Source organism: Acomys minous (assembly GCF_964271855.1).
Source record: "Acomys minous genome assembly, chromosome: 16".
NCBI lineage: Eukaryota > Metazoa > Chordata > Mammalia > Rodentia > Muridae > Acomys > Acomys minous.
In genome coordinates this window covers 56,421,119-56,439,002 of record NC_140498.1, presented here as the reverse complement: position 1 = coordinate 56,439,002, position 17,884 = coordinate 56,421,119, and the positions used below count along the sequence as shown (strand labels likewise).

At 51.6% G+C, this 17,884-nt stretch overlaps 1 protein-coding gene and 1 long non-coding RNA gene across 3 annotated transcripts; one reads left to right on the top strand and one right to left on the bottom strand.

Annotated features, from left to right (window-relative positions):
* The first annotated feature begins 3,686 nt into the window (after positions 1-3,686).
* LOC311586934 lies at positions 3,687-11,826 on the top strand. Of its 2 annotated transcripts, none has more exons than XR_014775697.1 (3): positions 3,687-3,819; positions 4,166-4,288; positions 11,664-11,826. It is a non-coding gene; the product is annotated as an uncharacterized lncRNA (long non-coding RNA). The 2 variants fall into 2 exon arrangements; XR_014775698.1 differs by lacking the exon at positions 11,664-11,826 and adding an exon at positions 6,914-7,239.
* A 2,895-nt stretch (positions 11,827-14,721) lies between these two features.
* On the bottom strand, positions 14,722-17,683 carry LOC311585948 (uncharacterized protein). The gene is made up of 2 exons (XM_084761713.1): positions 17,544-17,683; positions 14,722-16,356 (listed from the first exon to the last, which is right to left on the bottom strand). Exons 1-2 carry the CDS (start codon positions 17,619-17,621, stop codon positions 14,800-14,802), a joined length of 1,635 nt encoding a protein of 544 aa, XP_084617839.1. The 5' UTR covers positions 17,622-17,683; the 3' UTR covers positions 14,722-14,799.
* Positions 17,684-17,884: the final 201 nt, after the last annotated feature.

The window sequence follows — 17,884 nt, the reverse complement described above, 5'->3', positions numbered from 1 at the left end:
GGACATATGCGGTCCTCTGACTGATTTGCTGTGTCCTGGGAGATGAGAGGTTCTCCTTAGGGTCCTCTGTGTTCAGGCATGTATGAAATATCACACACACACACACACACACACACACACACACACACACACACACACACGTCCCCAACTGGGAATTCATGGTTGATCCAAACTCACTATAACACAGAAAGCAATCCCCTCAGTAGAGTCTGTTGCTATTGGTAGAGATGAAGGGTGGGGGGAGTGTTTGCCATAAACAAATGAGATTTTTTTTATAATGCACTGTTCTTTCAGGCCAGGGTTATTTCCACTAGATGCTGGGCCAGCGCCTCCAGTGTTTCCTAAATGCGAGCTTCGAGACCAGGGCTCAGCAAAATGTGTTGCTTCAGACTCTCAAAAATGCAAATCAGCCTTGCGAGTTAACATTCAGAAGATTCTTCTCAATTTAAACAAGAGCCACTTTAAATTTTAGGAAGGCAATCTGACCAAGATTATTAAAATTAAAAATAATCATCTTTCTGGTCTAAGGCGTGACATAGCATCTGAGGAGGCTTACAGGCATTGAATGTTGGTGGTGTGCCAGGGGCAAGGCAGGAGGAGCGCCATTTAATTATTATTGACTCTATTTTGCAAATGAGGAGAGCCAGCTGTCCCCCGGGGTATTTGTGGAGCTGTTATGTAGAGCCATCCTCCAACCAACTGGAGTTCAGCTGCATCCAATCATAAAAATCATCTCAGCTGGATGTTTTGCCTGTTAACATCCCCTCATAGAGGTTAAGAGCACTGGCTGCTCTTCCAGAAGTTCTGAATTCAATTCCCAGCAACCACATGGTGGCTCACAACCATCTACAATGAGATTTGGTGCCCTCTTCTGGCGGGCAGGTGTACATAAAGGCAGAACACTATGCATAATAAATAAATAAATAAATCTTAAAATTAAAAAAGAAAAAAGAGAGAGGTGGGGAGGGAAATAGAACCTTCAGTTTTGTATTCCACCTCTCCATTACACCAGTTTTAAGCAGCCTGGGGAGGGGCTGGAAGATATATATATATATATATATATATATATATATATGGAGAGAGAGAGAGAGAGAGAGAGAGAGGGAGAGAGAGAGAGAGAGAGTCTCTCTCTGTGTGTGTGTGTGTGTGTGTGTGTGTGTGTGTGTGTGTGTGTGTGTGGTGGGGTTGTCGGGGAGAGGGAAGGCTGGAGGACAGAGCTCCAGCTATGTGGCTGAGGGAAAACCACCATCCCTGCTGGCTAAACACTTTCCAGTGCAGCCTTCAGTGGGGGGATGACACCCACACACCGCCTGCCCGCTCGCTTATGCTCTGTAAGGAAACCTGTTGGGTGTCGGTCTGGTGCTAATTATTGGATCCCAAGACCTAGTTGCTGCCCTCACCCTTGCCTCCCTGATTGGCTGAATAAGAGGGAAGGGGCGGAGCAAAGGTTTGAGAGCTTTGGGAGAGAAGGATCATGGGAAAGAAGGGCAGATGGACCGGAGGAGGAAGGAAGAGGAGAATCACCGTGGGACAGGAAGGAGCCGCGTGGGCCCAGAGGAGGAGCTCTGAAGTTCCACGTGAAAGACGTGGCCCAGATGAACAACCTTGGAAAGTATTATGGGGTTATGGGTGGGAGATGGCATGGGATGGAGGCTGGGATATAAATGAAGGCAGCTTAGAAGGTAACATCTGCCTTGCCCCAGGTGAAAATGGGCGATTCTAAAATCCATCAGGCGTCCGTGTCTCTATTGATTATAAAGGCGGGTTAGATAATACCACCACTATAATTATAAGCCTAATAATAAACATTGTTTAGGCCACACCTTAAACTGACAGCAACAGAAACCCAGGAAACACATTGGTTCCCCGGGGTGAAGTTTGCCGGCATCATCCCGGCTGCTTCTGGTTGAGGCCTCAGGAGGAAGGACAAGTCGTGGTTACGTCTCCCCTGGGGAAGGGATTTTAGCAACAGTCAGTGTCAAACTGAGAGTCAAGCTACACTGGGGCCCTGACCAATGGACAGAGAATTCCAGAACAGTCAGGGTTGCTGTGGAGCGTGCCACACCCACTCACAAACTGTCACCCAGGCTACCCACTTGCCCGAGAGTGCCCCGGAGAAGGAATGTGGCTTGGAAAGGGAACAGATGAAGTTGTTGGTCTCACCAAGGACACAGGCACGGAACAAGGTCAAGATGGCTGAAAGTAAAAGTCACATTTTTAAACCAGCCACACGTCACTAACGGCAGGGACGTCAGAGTGGGCTAATTTATTTCGATGTTGCTGGCAACGTGTTTATGACCAAAAGCTGAAGATGCAGAATACAAACAAATTCCACTTCAAAGTACACACATGCACGCGTCCTCTCCCCTTCCCCTCCCTCCCTCCCCCTCCCCTCCCTCCCCCTCCCTCCCTCCCTCTCTCCCTCTCCCTCTCCATCTCTCTGTGTATCTCTCTCTTTCTCTGTGTCTCTGTCTATCTCTGTATGTCTCTTTCTCTGCACACGCACACAGGAACACAGGAAGTTTACACACAGGAAGGAACACAATGTAAACTTTTTTTGTATTGGAATAAAGCTTTTAATCTCAAATTGTCTTCACTGTTTCGGGATATTTTTTTTAATTAATAAAATGGAGAAGGGAGGAAATTTTATTATCCTGTTATGCCGCTTTAGTTGAGGGTTGCAGAAATAAATATGGATGTGACCAAAGTCAGCCCTTTGAAACTCTTACCTTCACGTGAGCTGTGGCTGGGGCAGGATCTCTATTCCTGATCTCAGTCAACCTTTCCTGGACAAAATGGAGACTCGGAGAGACACAGACGTCCTCTCTAGGCCAAAGAGCTGCCCACGAAGCTACCAGCCAACACGCATTGTTCCTTTCTTAAAAGCGGAAATGCATATGCTATTTAAACAGAACTACCAAAAATCAGTGGGCGAGAATGGATAGATCCCAGGGCCCAAGTGCAGGAGCAAGTAAGTCTTGAGATCAGGCATCCTAAGTCTTCAGGCAAGGTATGTTGCCCCATCTGGAGTCAGGGACCTACTCTATGGCAGCCACTGTTACCTTAGGTTCCCCAGGGACCTGCATCAGTCACCTGGGGACTTGTTAGAAATACAAATTCTTGGGCTCCATGGTGAATCACCACGTTCTGAGAGTAGAGCCCAGCCCTCGGTCCGTGTTGTTTAACGAGCTCCGGGTGCGTCGGAGGCACGTTGAGTTGAGAATCCTACTCTAAGGCAGCAGCACATCCCCAAGTCTGAAGCGCAGAGAGAAATCCCTCCAGGGACCTCGTTAGACTGCAGGTTCTGATGCAGTCAGCCAGGACCTGGACCGAGACCTCTCCCAACCAACTTCCCAGAAGTGCCGATGTGGCTTCCTCAGGGATGGCTCAGAAGAGCAGTGAGGTGGTCCTAAAGCTGTGTGCCCATGGCAGGCTGTGGAAACCCGCTATGGCCTTCCTACTCGGTTCAGATCCCGAGTGGGCATCCCCAGAAGCTTCGTCTACACGCAGCTGGGTCTCCCTGATTGAATCCGCACCCATGCAGCTCACCTGCTGCGCGCGCTGGCAACATGAGAGGCACAGAATACCCGAGCCACCCGGCTCTGCCAGGGGGGCCACGTGACCCAGCCCAGAATGACTGACAGATGAAACGCTGCTACCCCACCCCCACCCCCTTGTTAGACAAGGTCCCTATGGCCTGTGAGCGGCATGGCTTTCGTCACTTCCTCCTTCCTTCACCTCCTATCTCCAGCCTCACGTGTATTCTCCCCCACCTCAAAATCTGTGATTCGAGCACATTTGCAAAATCCTTTTGGCCATGTAAGCCACTTATAGGTTCCAGGCGTAAGAACGGGGGTTGGGGGTGGGCGGGGGCGTCTTTGGGGAACAGGCTGGTGTCTTTCTTAGTTTTCTTAGGTGGGTCTCTCCCGTGGAAACCAACGTCTTCCCTGCCTTCCTTGGAGTCCCGACCGCTTTCGTAGGATTTGGACTTTCGCATCGTCAGCAGGCCAGAGTTATTTACAATGTCCTCGGCTTGCCTCTTGCATTACCGAGGCGGCTTGCATAGCGTGTGTTTTTAAGACAGGAGCCACTCCGAGCTAGGCTGAGGAGGCATCTGGCTTACAAGGAGACCTTAATGAGACCAAACAGGTGTTTTTATTAACAGGCTCAGCTGCCCCCTCGCCAACCCCAATTACATCTGAAGTGCCGCCGGATAATGAAGCTGCTATTGAGGATCGCCTTTTCGAGATTGCTCTAAAATGAGTTTAGAATTGGAAAGAGGCCCCAGGTGAGTAAATGGACGAGGCTCCCCTGGAGCTTAGGCTCTGTCAACAAGGCCTTCTACTGCTGTGAGGCTGCAACCTTGAGCAGGAGGCCCCCTTTAGACCAGCTTAGCTTAGCTGCTAAGTGCCCTCCAGGAGGTAGTGATCTGGACCGGTCCCTCCCCCAGGAATTCCCATCGTTGCTAAAATTCTTTATATATGAGAGAGAAGCATCGTTTTATATCTATCTATATCCATAAGCATTTGCATATAAATATAAACATTTCTATATGGAGATAAAACATCATTTCCCTCTCCTTCTCGGTCCGAGCAACAAAGGAAAGTGTAGTTCCACCAAAGGTCACCCTTCCCAGTGAGTTTATGGGACTTCCTTACAGAGCAGTGGGTAAGGGGTTACGGACAGGCGCGCAGTGGCCTTAAAGCAGCCACAAGCTGGAAGGTCTGTACCCAGCATGGGAGATGGCTCCCCTATGGCTGAGTAGATGGAGCCCCCTCCCCAAATCCTTCCCCCATCTTGTATTTCTCTAGCCCAGTGTTTCTCAACCTCCCTAGTGCCATGACCCTTAAATTCAGTTCCTCGTGATGTGGTCCCCCTCCCCCCTCCCATACCATAACATTATTTTGGTTGCTGCTACATAACTGTAAGTTTGCTACTGTTATGAATCATGATGTAAAGAGCTGATCAACAGCCCCAGAGAGGCGGAGACCCACGGGTTGAGAACTTCTGCTTAGCCCTTCTGGGGGGGGGGGGCAGAAAGGTGGGAAAGGTGGCTGGACAGACATGCAGGTGACCTTCCCCACCCATTCCGAGAGGGAATCTGTTCGCACGTAGCCCGGGCCCCCACCTTCCATGAAGCTGCTGATAACGACCAAAAGCTACCAACTGCCACCACCATCCTGTTGTCATTTAAGTACAGGTGTCAGGGTGGCAGAGGGAGGGGCAGCCCGGCCTCTGAAATAATATGTGAGTGCGGTTTAAACTCTGGGGATTTAAACAGGGGCTGCCAAGGAGGCTCTCTGGGCACGGAGAAAAAGCGAGACACACAATGGCAACAGATTGGTAGCTGCTCGCTATTTTATTTGCGTTGGGCACTGTTATTAATGAAACTCCGCTCTCACGCCGCCACATGGAAAGGGCACTATCGTCATGACGTCACACTTAGCCCTCACCATTCAGCCTTCTCCGTGAGCATTGCATGCACCAAGGCCTCTAACGCTTACAACCACTTCTTTTTTTTTTTTAATTTGTTTATTTATTATGTATACAATGCGCATCAGATCACGTTATAGATGGTTGTGAGCCACCATGTGCTTGCGGGGAATTGAACTCAGGACCTCTGGAAGAGCAGTCGGTGCTCTTAACCTCTGAGCCATCTCTCCAGCCACCACCACTTCTTGAATGACAACCATCCTATGGAGGGAAACTGAGGCAGAGGGGGCTGAAGGTGGAGATGATGTGACTATAAGCAGTGAAGCTGGGATGCACCTTCTCTGTATCCTGAATCCAGAGCCCTGGTTTGTAAGGAATTTGCCAAGCACCTTGTACCTGGAGCCTGGCATAAGTGACACGGCAGACACTTATGGGGCAGAGCCAGCGACAGCACAGTTCTGGATTCTTCCCCGAGAGCTGTGCATCTTGAGAAAGTTGAGCGTTTCTAAAGAGTAGCAGCCGTGGACAGAAAAGGTCATGCCTGGGCGGAGGAGCAGAGATGACCCTACCCAAGGTCTACATGGAGGGACCCTGGCCAGCTGCCGTGCGCTAACGTGAGAATGAGTCCACAGAACCTAACCCCACAGCCACAGGGAGCCACTCTGCTCTGGGTCCCAGATCTTCACCCCATAAAGGGGTTTACTTTCTAGAGGTTGACCCTGTATAAACTATAAGGACCCCACTACCACCACCACCACCCTGCCACCACCCGCCACTGTCACTGCCACCACTACTGCCACCACCAGCATAGGCAAAGAGTGCAGGTCCCTGAGATCTGTGCTTGGCACCCTCTCGATGCCTTCCAGAGAGTCCCATAGAAATTCTCTTGAGACTCATGAGTTTACAGAAAGCAAAAACCAGTGCCGGGGCCTAGACCCTGGAAACAAATGCTCATCAGTGCTTTACAAATGAGCCCTGGTCAAGATGGCTTCCTGCTCGGTCTCCAAGATAAGTCTTAGGCAGCTTTGTGCTTCCTGTCAGCCACAGAGAGCAAGCATCCCTCAGGGTCTGCCGTGAACTGGCGACAATTCTGTCTTTCTTCCCACAATCTGAAGCTGCTACCCCAACCCTCACCTAACTCTTTCAGACTCTCTCTGTCGGGGAGTGATGACCCTGTGGGCCGATTTCCTACCTGCATATCTGGTCAGCTCAACCCACTCAACGGGGCGACTTGCAATGCTTGGCTCTGATACTCTGGGGGTGGCAAATAACTGAAGTTATTTGCACTGGCTGAAGCCAGATTGGAGAGTGAGCCAGGACTCTTCGGGCCTTGTGAAGGATTTCCCACTGTCAGATTCTTGGCCCAGAATGACCTACCAAGTAAAGATTCTTGGTGAGGTTTTGGGGGCAAGTTAAATGCCTCAGGCAGACTGTCTCAAGTGCATGGCTGAGAATTACCAGCCTCCTTTCCTTTCCTTAGATGTTTTTCAGTCTGCGTGTGCATCCAGGGCAGAGAGGACAGAGGTTCCTCTGAGCTCTTTCGTTTGTTGTGTGTTTGACACTGGGTCTGTGGCCTCAAAACTCCCTCTGCAGCTAAGGATGGCCTCCATCTTCCTGCCTCAACTTCTCAAGTGCACCGCCGAGCCTTGGCTCCCCTAGCCTTAATTGCTGGCTGCAGCTGTGGCTAAGGGCTGCCACGTTCAAGCCCGAGGGGATGGCATGGCCCTGAGTTCAAGCTATGTTATCCAGGATGAACAATGGCACCTCCCCAAATGAGCTGTGCAAAACAAACAAACAAATAAACAAACAAACAAACAAACCCACTTCCAGCTCCTCCTCAGCCGCCTGGGAGCTGTAGCCATACTTACTATATTATTATGGTTTACGTCGCTTTTCTCCTTGTCCCCTGGTCCCCCCTTGCCGCTCCTGCTCTTGGAAAGCAGTCTGAAGGATTTGATATATGACCCGTTACCCTAACACACCGGCTTCTCAAAGTCAGGATTAATTCTAGGCCACAAGTCACAGCTAAGAGGCCACAGCACAGCTTTAACAGTTCCCACACGTGCCCTGTGAGTGATGGCCAGCCCCACTGATCACCGTATTCTGGTCTAACAATTCAATTTACCCATAAAGTAAATTCTTTATAGACCGATCATTTTTATGGATGGTGTGTAAGTCAGGATTCTTATTTGTGAGCTGTAGAAATCGATCCTGGCCCAGAGCCTCACAGAGTGTCCAACAGGGGGTACGGGCCCGTTAGTCCACGCTGTGCTATAAAGACTTCCTCATCGTCAGTGTATGACCTCAGAGGCTTCAACACCCAGATACTGGAGTAGAAAGTGAAAAAGGAGAAAGGGTCATATATGAGATGTTTCACTGGCCAGGTAGGTCTGTAAGAGGCTTCGTACCGCTGGCTAGAATTCAGCATAGAGCCTAGCTACAAGGGGAGCTGGGAAGTGGGTTTGACGATTCACCCTGTCCCTGGTGGTGGGAGCAATCCCTTGGATTTTTCAGCTACCGTAGTGGGGAAAACAGGTTTTACTCCTGCCCAGACCCGTGTGGGAAGAAATTCCACAGGCCTAAAAAGGGGCCTCAGCATTTAAACAGTCAAAGAAGAAGGGAGGAGGGGCTGGAGAGATGGCTCAGTGGTTAAGAGCACTGCCTGCTCTTCCAAAGGACCCGGGTTTGATTCCCAGCACCCACATGGTGGCTCACAACTGTCTGTAATTCTAAGATCTGACACCCCCACACCAATGCACATAAACTAAAAATTAAATAAAATATTTTTTAAAAATGGAACAGTCATAGGGGAGGGGAATAAGGGGGAAATGGGAGGGAGGGAAGAATGGGAGGATACAAGGGATGGGATAACCATTGAGATGTAACAAGAATAAATTAATAAAAAAATTATTATTAAAAAAAGAAGAAGGGAGGGACGGATGGACAGACAGACGGAGGGGGGAGAGGGGCCCAATACAGGTGTTACTCAAGGGGCCTGTCCTGAGGTCATGAGCAGCACACTGGCTGAGAGTACAGTCTAGACTAAGGCCTGGATGGCGCCAGCAAATTTTTCTTCCCAAGTAATAAAGGCTGGAGGTGGTTTATTTCCTTGTCCCTGTTGAGGACCCCTCCCCATTTAAGTCGGGATGAATCTATGTTAGTGTGGGGTCATCCGCTCCGTAGCCAGGAAAGTGTTTTGTCCTGTGCGTCACTGCCGCAGGGAGAGCCATCCTGGGTTTACCATGCCTGCCTCTTGGCGTTCCAGCTCCCTCTTTGAATCCTGCTGTCCTCCTGCAAGGCGATGTGGGGCTGAGTGTTTCTGGTTTTCCCCAGAGAAATTACTAAAAGGCTTTTGATAACCACACACTGAGTGTAAGATCTCTTGACTGTTGTGGCTGCCCACGGGCTTTGTTGTCATTTGGGGAGGCGCCTCCCTCCATGCCAGACCACAGGACTACAGCAGCCCACGGTACCAGCCAGTGAACACAGCCTACGGCTGCTCTGAGTTCTGCCCTCACCTCTCTCGGCCTCGGGCGGCACCAGCTCCTACAGTTGCCAGCATAGGGAGCTTCCTGCTCTCTGCAGGTACGACTGCGCCCATCACTTCCTATGAAGAGTCCCTTTGAGGAAGGTAGCCTCCCTGTCTTCTGGTGTCATGCTTTCTCCGGCCAGGACACAGGCCTGCCCAGGAAACCCCTAGCCTCGGGCATGACAAGGCCATTCCTGCGTCAGATTTGCTGTTATAAAGCCAGCTCAGCACCCCTGGTGCAAGGCTGCGATGTGTCCTTGGGAGACGTCTTTGCAGGGCAGTGCTGGGTGTTTTTTCATTTGCATCATCAGCGGAGGCTATTGTACCTAAACAACCTGTACCCTAAACAGTAAGGTGTGAGCTCTGTATAACGTTCATCCCTGTATTTATGCTAGGAGCCCCTGTTTTGTCCCTTCCTTCCTTCTTTCCTTCCTTCCTTTCTTTCATCCATCTTCCCATCCATCCATCCATCTTCCCATCCATCCATCCATCCATCCATCCATCCACCCACCCACCCATCCATCCATCCATCCATCTATCCATCCTCCCATGCATCCATCCACCCATCCATCCATCTATCCATCCTCCCATGCATCCATCCACCCACCCATCCATCCATCCATCCATCCATCCATATTCCCATAGATTCATCCATCCTTTCATCATCATCTATCCACCCATCATTCCATTCATCCATAAGTTCATCCTTTCATCCATCCATCCATTCAAAGGTTGCCTCATTGTTTGTGATGGAACATTGTTGAGGACAGCACTGCCTTCTCAGAGTTGCCTCACCTGACTACCATGATGCTCTCCGTAGGATGCTATGACCAATGAGCACCATGGTACCTACTAAGTACTTAAGATTTCCTGAGGAGGGGTCAAGGCACAAGGGGACGGGGCGGCAGAGGTTAATGGGAGCATAGTCTGGGTTTGGGTACCCCAGAGATGGTTTGTGGTGATGGGTCTACATTACTGGTGCCACTGAATTGGGTACTAAAAAAGGTGGTAACCATGGTAAATTTGAGTGTTTCACTCCAATTTAGGGGCCAAAGAAATGAGTAGTTAAAAAAAATAGTATGAGGGGCTGAAGATGTGGGTGAGTGGTTAAGACCACAAGCTGCTCTCCCAGAGGACTCAGGTTCAATCCCCAGCACCCCTGTGACAGTTCACAACCATCTACAATGCCAGTTCCAAGGGATCCGACACCTTCACAGACACGCATGTAGACAAAACACCAATGCACATAAAACTAAAATAAAAGGTAAATTATTTAAAAAAAAAATAGGATGAACTTCAAGAGCATTCCTTGAGTGGGAAGATGCCAGAACAAAAGGTCATTATATATATATATATATATATATATATATATATATATATATATATAGTGTATATATATTATATATATACACATACAGGCTGCTCATTCAAAGGACCTGGGTTTGATTCCCAGCACCTGCCTGGTGGCTCACAGCCATCTGTAACTACAGTTCCAGGAGTGCAGGCAACCTCTTCTTGTCTCCACAGGCACAGGACATGGTACAGGTGACATTCATCCAGGCCAAACACCCATGTACACTAACACTATTAAAACAACAAAAGAGCTGCTGTGAGTATCCGTGTCAAAATATAGAAAAGGTTTAGTTGGGGCTGGCCAGAAATGAGAGCTTCGGGAAGACTGCTCATTGCAGAGAGGGTGAGGGGCATTTTAATGAGGCACAAATCTTCTTGTAAAGGTACTGGTTAAAAAGCCGTTTATGTTGATCAAAATTCATCAGGGCTGAGAGTAGCATGTACCATAACTGCCAGCAACGAGGAGGCTGAGACAGGAGGATCTTTTGAGCCCAGGAGTTCAAGACCTAGGCAACATATTAAGACTCCAATTTTTTGCTTTGTCTTTTGTTGTTGTTGTTGTTTGAGACAGGGTTTCTGTGTAGCCTTGGCTGTCCTGAACTCACTTTGTAGACCAGGCTGGCCTCAAACTCACAGAAATCTGCCTGCCTCTGCCTCCCCAAGTGCTGGGGTTACAGGCGTGCTGGTCACTGCACTCAGTTCTAAGACTCCATCTTAAGACAAACAGCCATCTGTAGTCCTTCTAAAACGGACTGTATAAATTATATTTCGGTAAGCTCTTACCGTTACCTAAGAATTATTAGAAATGACAAGTTCACCAGGCCAGCGCTGCTTCCCTTCCCTCGCTCCCTGTAGCCTGTGTCGGCCAGACACCCAAGGGACTTAACAGCAGGTAGCTGCTTCACTTAGAGGAAAGAGCAGGAATTCTCAAGCCAGACAGAGCTGTTGGACAGCTGGGGACGAGAAGGATGGGGAGGCAGAGACAGGCAGACGCTGTCTCTCATTTCCACCCTCCCCGCTCCCTCTTCCCCCTCCCCCCCCCCCGTCCCCCTGCCCCCCCTGCCCCCCCCACCATCCGCATCCACCCCAGACCACCGAGACTTCCGGTCCCTTGCTGGCTCTGCTTCATTCCAGAATCTTCTAGACCCTCCCCTGCTCGCTCTAGGTGACTCACCTGCCTGCAGAAAAGCCCAGCCCTTCCTCTCCCGCATTGTATTTGGTGATATGTCCAAAAAAGCAATTTGGGGTTCAATTGAACATCACATGTCTCTTGATTAAATCTCCTGTCTTTCTCTGGCCTCAGGGAGAGGTATCTCAGGCACAGCCAGCCACTGTTATCTCATTCCAGGGAGATGCCTCCTCTGTGGACCTTAAAACACTGTGTACTAAGGGGGCGCGGTTCCTCAGCACCTCCCTCACCAAGAGCCTCCCTGCTCTGCAGCTCTCCCACGACCTGCTTATTCTTCAGCCAAGCAAAGCCAGCAGCCAGCAGCCTTTTTGGCAGTGGCTCAGAGGGCACCAGAAGCCACGCCCGCTGTAGTAAGCCGCTCCCTGGGCCAGTGTACCTTTCAACACCCAGGACATGTTGCAGCAACTGGAGACACAATGCTTTCTCCTGCCCAGAGAACCAGCAGCCGAAGGTTCCGTGTGTTTGCTTATGTCATTGCCTCTGCCGGGTATTATTAGCTCAGGGTTTCATGGGACCCACTGTGGCCAGAGAAGTCGAAGAAGTTCTAATGGGTAAGAGAGAAGGAGCCAGTCTGTGTGGAGGAGATTCTCCGCGTCACCACAGTCCTCTTGCCACAGCGAAGGGCCTGAAGGGTCTTAGGGATACAAATACCCTCTGTAAGTCGGGCAGTGGTGGCGCACGCCTTTAGCCCCAGCACTCGGGAGGCAAGCAGAGCGCTGTGAGTTCAAGGCCAGCCTGGTCTACAAAGTGAGTCCAGGACCACCAAGGCTACACAGAGAAACCCTGTCTTGAAAAAATAAAAACAAAACAAAAAAATCAACAACAACAAAAAACAAACAAACAAACAAACAAACAAATACCCTTTGTAATTTTCTTTCTGATGCAACTTAAGGGGACAGGGCTTTTCTGTTCCAGACTGCAGTCACGGCGGCAGGAGATGTGGCCACCTTCGTCTGCAGTCAAGAAGCAGGACAGACAAGTGTGAGCAAGGGCTTAGCTCATTGCCCCATCTTTGTGCATTCCAGGAGCCTCTGGCCAGGGATGGCCCCGGGGCCTTCTCCTGGGTGTACATTAGGAATCCGGTTGCACACCCCAGGATTGTGATAAAGACTGCATGAATCTTTTCACATCATCCACCGTGTTCAATTGCGAGGCTGCCCACAGTGCCTGCCTGGCTGAGAACCGTGTGAGGCCGTGGAGGAGACGCGGGCACTGGCTGTGGAGAAGCCGCCAGCTCTCTGGGTGGTGTCAGCGTGAATTCAAGCCTCCTCATCACGGTGACGCTGGGAAGATCTGTGCAAGGGCTGTGCTGTTTGGCCTGATGAGAGGATTCTTAGCTCAACTCAGGCCGCTACAACAATTCCCACAGACAAGATGGATTTATAAGCTACGGAAATCGGTTTCTCACAGTCCCAGAAGCATGGCTGGTTTCTCATGAAGGGACTATTCCCGGTCGTGAACTGTGGGCTTTTGGATGCCTTCCATCTAAGGAGGAGGGAGAGAGCGTTCTCCGAGGCCTTCTCACAAGGGCAGACGTGCCACCCATGACAGCTGCACCACCATTACAGAGCCATTTGTCAAAGGCCTGGCCTCCACATATTCTAATCCTGAATGCTAGAATTTCACCACGGCAACTGGGAAAAGACAAATATTCTGGCCACACCCCTCCTGAGTACTGGCCACTTGCCTGTGATGATTTTTGTTTTGTCTTATTTTGTGGATTTGTTTGTTTGTTTGTTTTTGTTTTTCGGTTTTTGTTGTTGTTGTTGTTGTTATTTTGTTTTGTTTTGTTTTTGAGACAAGGTTTCTCTGTGAAACCTTGGCTGTCCTGAACTCCAGGCTACCCTCGAACTCACAGCCATCCCCCTGCCTCTGCCTTCTTCCCCGAGTGCTGGGATAAAAGGTGTGGCCCGGCTGATACTGACTTCTTATAGCTTAGACAGTCAGCCATAGGAAACACCTATTTCAGTGCTAGCTGCAGTCTGCTTAAAAAGCAGAAATTCTTCCTACTTCCAGTGTTAGAAGTCTTAGCCTTGGGATAAAGTTGTGAAACTAGGCAATTCGACTGCTTTTCAAACGCATCCAAGGGGGTTGAACTTGAAACAAATCAGGGCTGAACTTGGCTCAGAGCCAGGTACAGGCAGCCCAGAGCACCATTCCCATGAAGTGAGTGAGAAGAAGACAGCCAGGACAGAGCTGGAATTAGCGGTCACTTCCCTGTAAATGAAAACGCCAAGCTTTGTTGATCAATGCCTTGCTATTTACTCCGGAAAACGAAAAGGCAGATTTGGAAGGTGCTAGAATTGGCAATCTCCAGGGTCCTCACCTGAGTGCACTGCCTCGCAGCCCACAGTGCTCCCTCCCTCACCAAGGAAGGTGACCCCAGCAAAACCCTACCATCCTACAAGGACCCCTCACTGGAAATCCCCAGGTCCTACACTTCCCTCTGACCTGCCCCTGCCTCTGCCCCGCCCACGCTCCTAGCCCCGCCCCCCGCCCCTGGCCCCGCCCCTGATCCTGACCCCACCCAGGCCCAGGCCCCTACCCTTGCCCCTGCCCTTGCCCCAGCCCCTGCCCCTGCTTCTGTGTCCAGCCTTTAAGATCTCCAGCATTTCTGTAGCAAACTGTTGCTCTCTAGCTCGCATTTGTACCTGGGCTTCTTGGGACCCATTTTCAGACTGTGCCGCTCACACTCTAGGCATTGGGTTGTGGGTGCTGGATTCTCCAGCTTGTATGGAGCCCTACTGGGTGCGCCAATCCCTCCTGGGGTGGGGCGTGGGGTTAGGAGGGTAGGTTGGGGCTGGAAGTGCAAAGCCGAGTAAAACATTGCTTCCACCTTCCCTGACAGACAGGACAGGTAATCGTCCGGGACACAGGACAGATCGGTGTAGGTGACTCGAGCATGATAATTATCTCTGAGGAATTGTCTGGAAGCTCCTGTCTCAGCAACTTCAGCAGGGCCCTAGGTGCTGACTGGAAATACATATATTACAGATGCTGTTTTTCTCAGTCAGACTTAATTGGACAGATGTTTTACTAAATCAAATTCGACCAGGCTGTTAGTGGATGCTTTACTTCATCTAATGAGCACAGGCTGCCCCCAGCACATCCCACCCACCTCAGGGAGGAAAAAAAAAAACCCAACAATCCAAACCAGACAAGTGTGAATTCTCTCAAGTTTTTAAATATCAAAACAGGCTAGAGAGGCCATTTATCACCATGAGGCAGTTATTTTTGGTAAAACAGCCCCGTTGGTTGCTGGAACAGCAAAATACTACAAACTGGCTTGCTTGCTTCACCATGCTGAGCAAAGAGCCCAGAGCCTCCCACGTGGTAAGCAAGGGCCGTAGCATTGAGCAGCAGTCCAAGTCCCAGAATGAAGAAATTCTATGGTTTTAGAAGCCAGAGGTCCAACACCATGATGGTTGGTTTCTTCTGTGGTCTGTAAAAAAGGAAAAGTGTCTCCCACCCTCTGAGGGCTTGCTGGAGGCAGGCAGGCAGCAGGAAGCAGGCAGCAGGCAGGCAGCAGGCAGGCAGCAGGCAGGCAGCAGGCAGCAGGCAACAGGCAGGCAAGCAGGCAGCAGGCAGGCAGGCAGCAGCAGGCAGGCAGGCAGCAGGCAGCAGGCAGGCAGCAGGCAGGCAGGCAGCAGGCAGCAGGCAGGCAGCAGGCAGCAGGCAGGCAGGCAGCAGGCAGGCAGACAGGCAGCAGGCAGGCAGGCAGGCAGGCAGCAGGCAGGCAGGCAGCAGGCAGCAGGCAGGCAGGCAGCAGGCAGCAGGCAGGCAGGCAGCAGGCAGGCAGCCGGCAGGCAGGCAGCAGGCAGGCAGCCGGCAGGCAGGCAGCAGGCAGACAGTAGGCAGGCAGCAGGCAGCAGACAGGCAGGCAGCAGGCAGCAGGCAGGCAGCAGGCAGCAGGCAGACAGTAGGCAGGCAGGCAGCAGGCAGCAGGCAGGCAGCAGGCAGGCAGGCAGCAGGCAGCAGGCAGACAGTAGGCAGGCAGGCAGCTGGCAGGCAGGCAGCAGGCAGCAGGCAGCAGGCAGCAGGCAGGCAGGCAGCAGGCAGCAGGCAGGCAGGCAGCAGGCAGGCAGGCAGGCAGGCAGCAGGCAGGCAGGCAGCAGGCAGCAGGCAGGCGGCAGGCAGGCAGGCAGCAGGCAGCAGGCAAGCAGCAGGCAGGCAGGCAGCAGGCAGCAGGCAGACAGTAGGCAGGCAGGCAGGCAGGCAGCAGGCAGCAGGCAGGCAGCAGGCAGGCAGCAGGCAGGCAGCAGGCAGACAGCAGGCAGGCAGCAGGCAGGCAGGCAGGCAGGCAGCAGGCAGACAGCAGGCAGGCAGCAGGCAGGCAGGCAGCAGGCAGGCAGGCAGCAGGCAGCAGGCAGGCAGCAGGCAGGCAGGCAGCAGGCAGCAGGCAGACAGCAGGCAGGCAGGCAGGCAGCAGGCAGGCAGCAGGCAGGCAGGCAGGCAGCAGGCAGACAGTAGGCAGGCAGGCAGCAGGCAGACAGCAGGCAGGCAGCAGGCAGGCAGCAGGCAGACAGCAGGCAGGCAGCAGGCAGACAGCAGGCAGGCAGGCAGGCAGCAGGCAGACAGCAGGCAGGCAGGCAGGCAGGCAGACAGCAGGCAGGCAGGCAGGCAGGCAGACAGCAGGCAGGCAGGCAGGCAGGCAGCAGGCAGACAGCAGGCAGCAGGCAGGCAGGCAGGCAGGCAGGCAGGCAGGCAGACAGCAGGCAGCAGGCAGCAGGCAGGCAGGCAGCAGGCAGGCAGGCAGGCAGCAGGCAGGCAGGCAGGCAGGCAGCAGGCAGCAGGCAGGCAGGCAGCAGGCAGCAGGCAGCATGGTGCTGGGGCAGTAGCTGAGATTGCATACTTGATACAAAAATTGGAAGAAGAGAGAGAGCTGACTGGGAAAGCTCAAAGGTCACCCCCTAAACACACAGCTCCTCCAGTGAGGCCACACCTCCTCCTCTTTTCCAAACAGTTCCCCCAACAGGGGACCAAGCATTTAAATCTATGAGTCCATGCGGGCCATTCTCACCCAGACCATCGCTCTGTGCAAAGGTCTGTAGAGTGAGGTTTGGTCCCTAGCTGGTGACAATTTTGGGGAGGCTCGGGAAACTTTAGGAGACGGGGTGGGGTTACCGAGAGCAGCGGCTCTCAGCCTTCCTAATGCTGCCATCCTTTAACGCATTTCCTCATGTTACAGTGACCCCCCCCCAAACATAAAATTACTTCCATTGCTACTTCATAGCTGTAATTTTGCTGCTGTTATGACTTGTAGTGTAAACATCTATGTTTTTTTCTAATGGTCTTAGGTGACTCCTGTGAAAGGGCCATTTAAACCCTAAGGGGTCATGACCCACAGGTTGAGAACCACTGACCCAGAGGAATTTTGTGTGAATCTGTTTATAAACAGCTGTCAGGGATTCAGGGAGGAGCATAGTGGTAGAGCTACAAGCCAAGCATGTTTAAGGCTCTGTCTGCTGTTCCCAGTACAGTCTGCCCCCCCCCCCAATCAAAGTACCCTATAGCACTTCAGGAAAATAACCGTAGAAAATTGACAGACAGCAACAGCCCTTTGAAGAGGAACGCACTTTGGTCCACAGATCCCCCTGTTGAGGACGACCTATCCAAAACTTGCAGCGGAGATCAAAACAGAAGCAAACAAAAAGGACTCGGTGCCCTGAAAACGTTTTTTGTCGTGTTAACAATATTTAAATATACGTGCGCTCTCTAGCCACCGCTCCTAGCCCACAGCCCAGCAAGTGTGTTTCCTGCTGCTGTTTGTTGGGAGAATTTTGATGGGAAAGTTTGAAAAGCTCTGTCTTCTTTAAATAAGTCTGCAGCTGCCTCGAGGCACATGGGTAACGGTTGCCGCATTGTCGCTGTTCCCAAACCAGAGACAAAGAGCTATTTTGGCTTTTGGTAACTGAACTTTTGCTTCTGTCTGTGCTGAGGGCGAAGGATGCAGCGGGGACTAGAGGGACGCCTGAGAAATTAGGTCCTGAGTGAATGTATGCTCTTGGCAAGGGTGTGGCCATGTCAGTGGCCTGATACCTCAGACCCACGGGAGTGGCGACGCCTTCCTCTGCTCCAAGCATGGCAGTTGACGGTGTGTGCAGAAAAATCCACCATAGCTGTCTCCCTCCCGTGTTTAGCACCTGAAGCCGGCTCCCCACAAGGAGTCCTTCCTCCTACCAACATCAGCTACACCTGCCTCCTTCTTCATCTTTGCGCTATAGCCCCGCCCCCTTGTTCATCTTTACACTATAACCCCGCCTCCTTGTTCATCCTTACACTACAGCCCCGCCTCCTTCTTCATCCTTACACTACAGCCCCGCCTCCTTCTTCATCCTTACACTACAGCCCCGCCTCCTTCTTCATCCTTACACTACAGC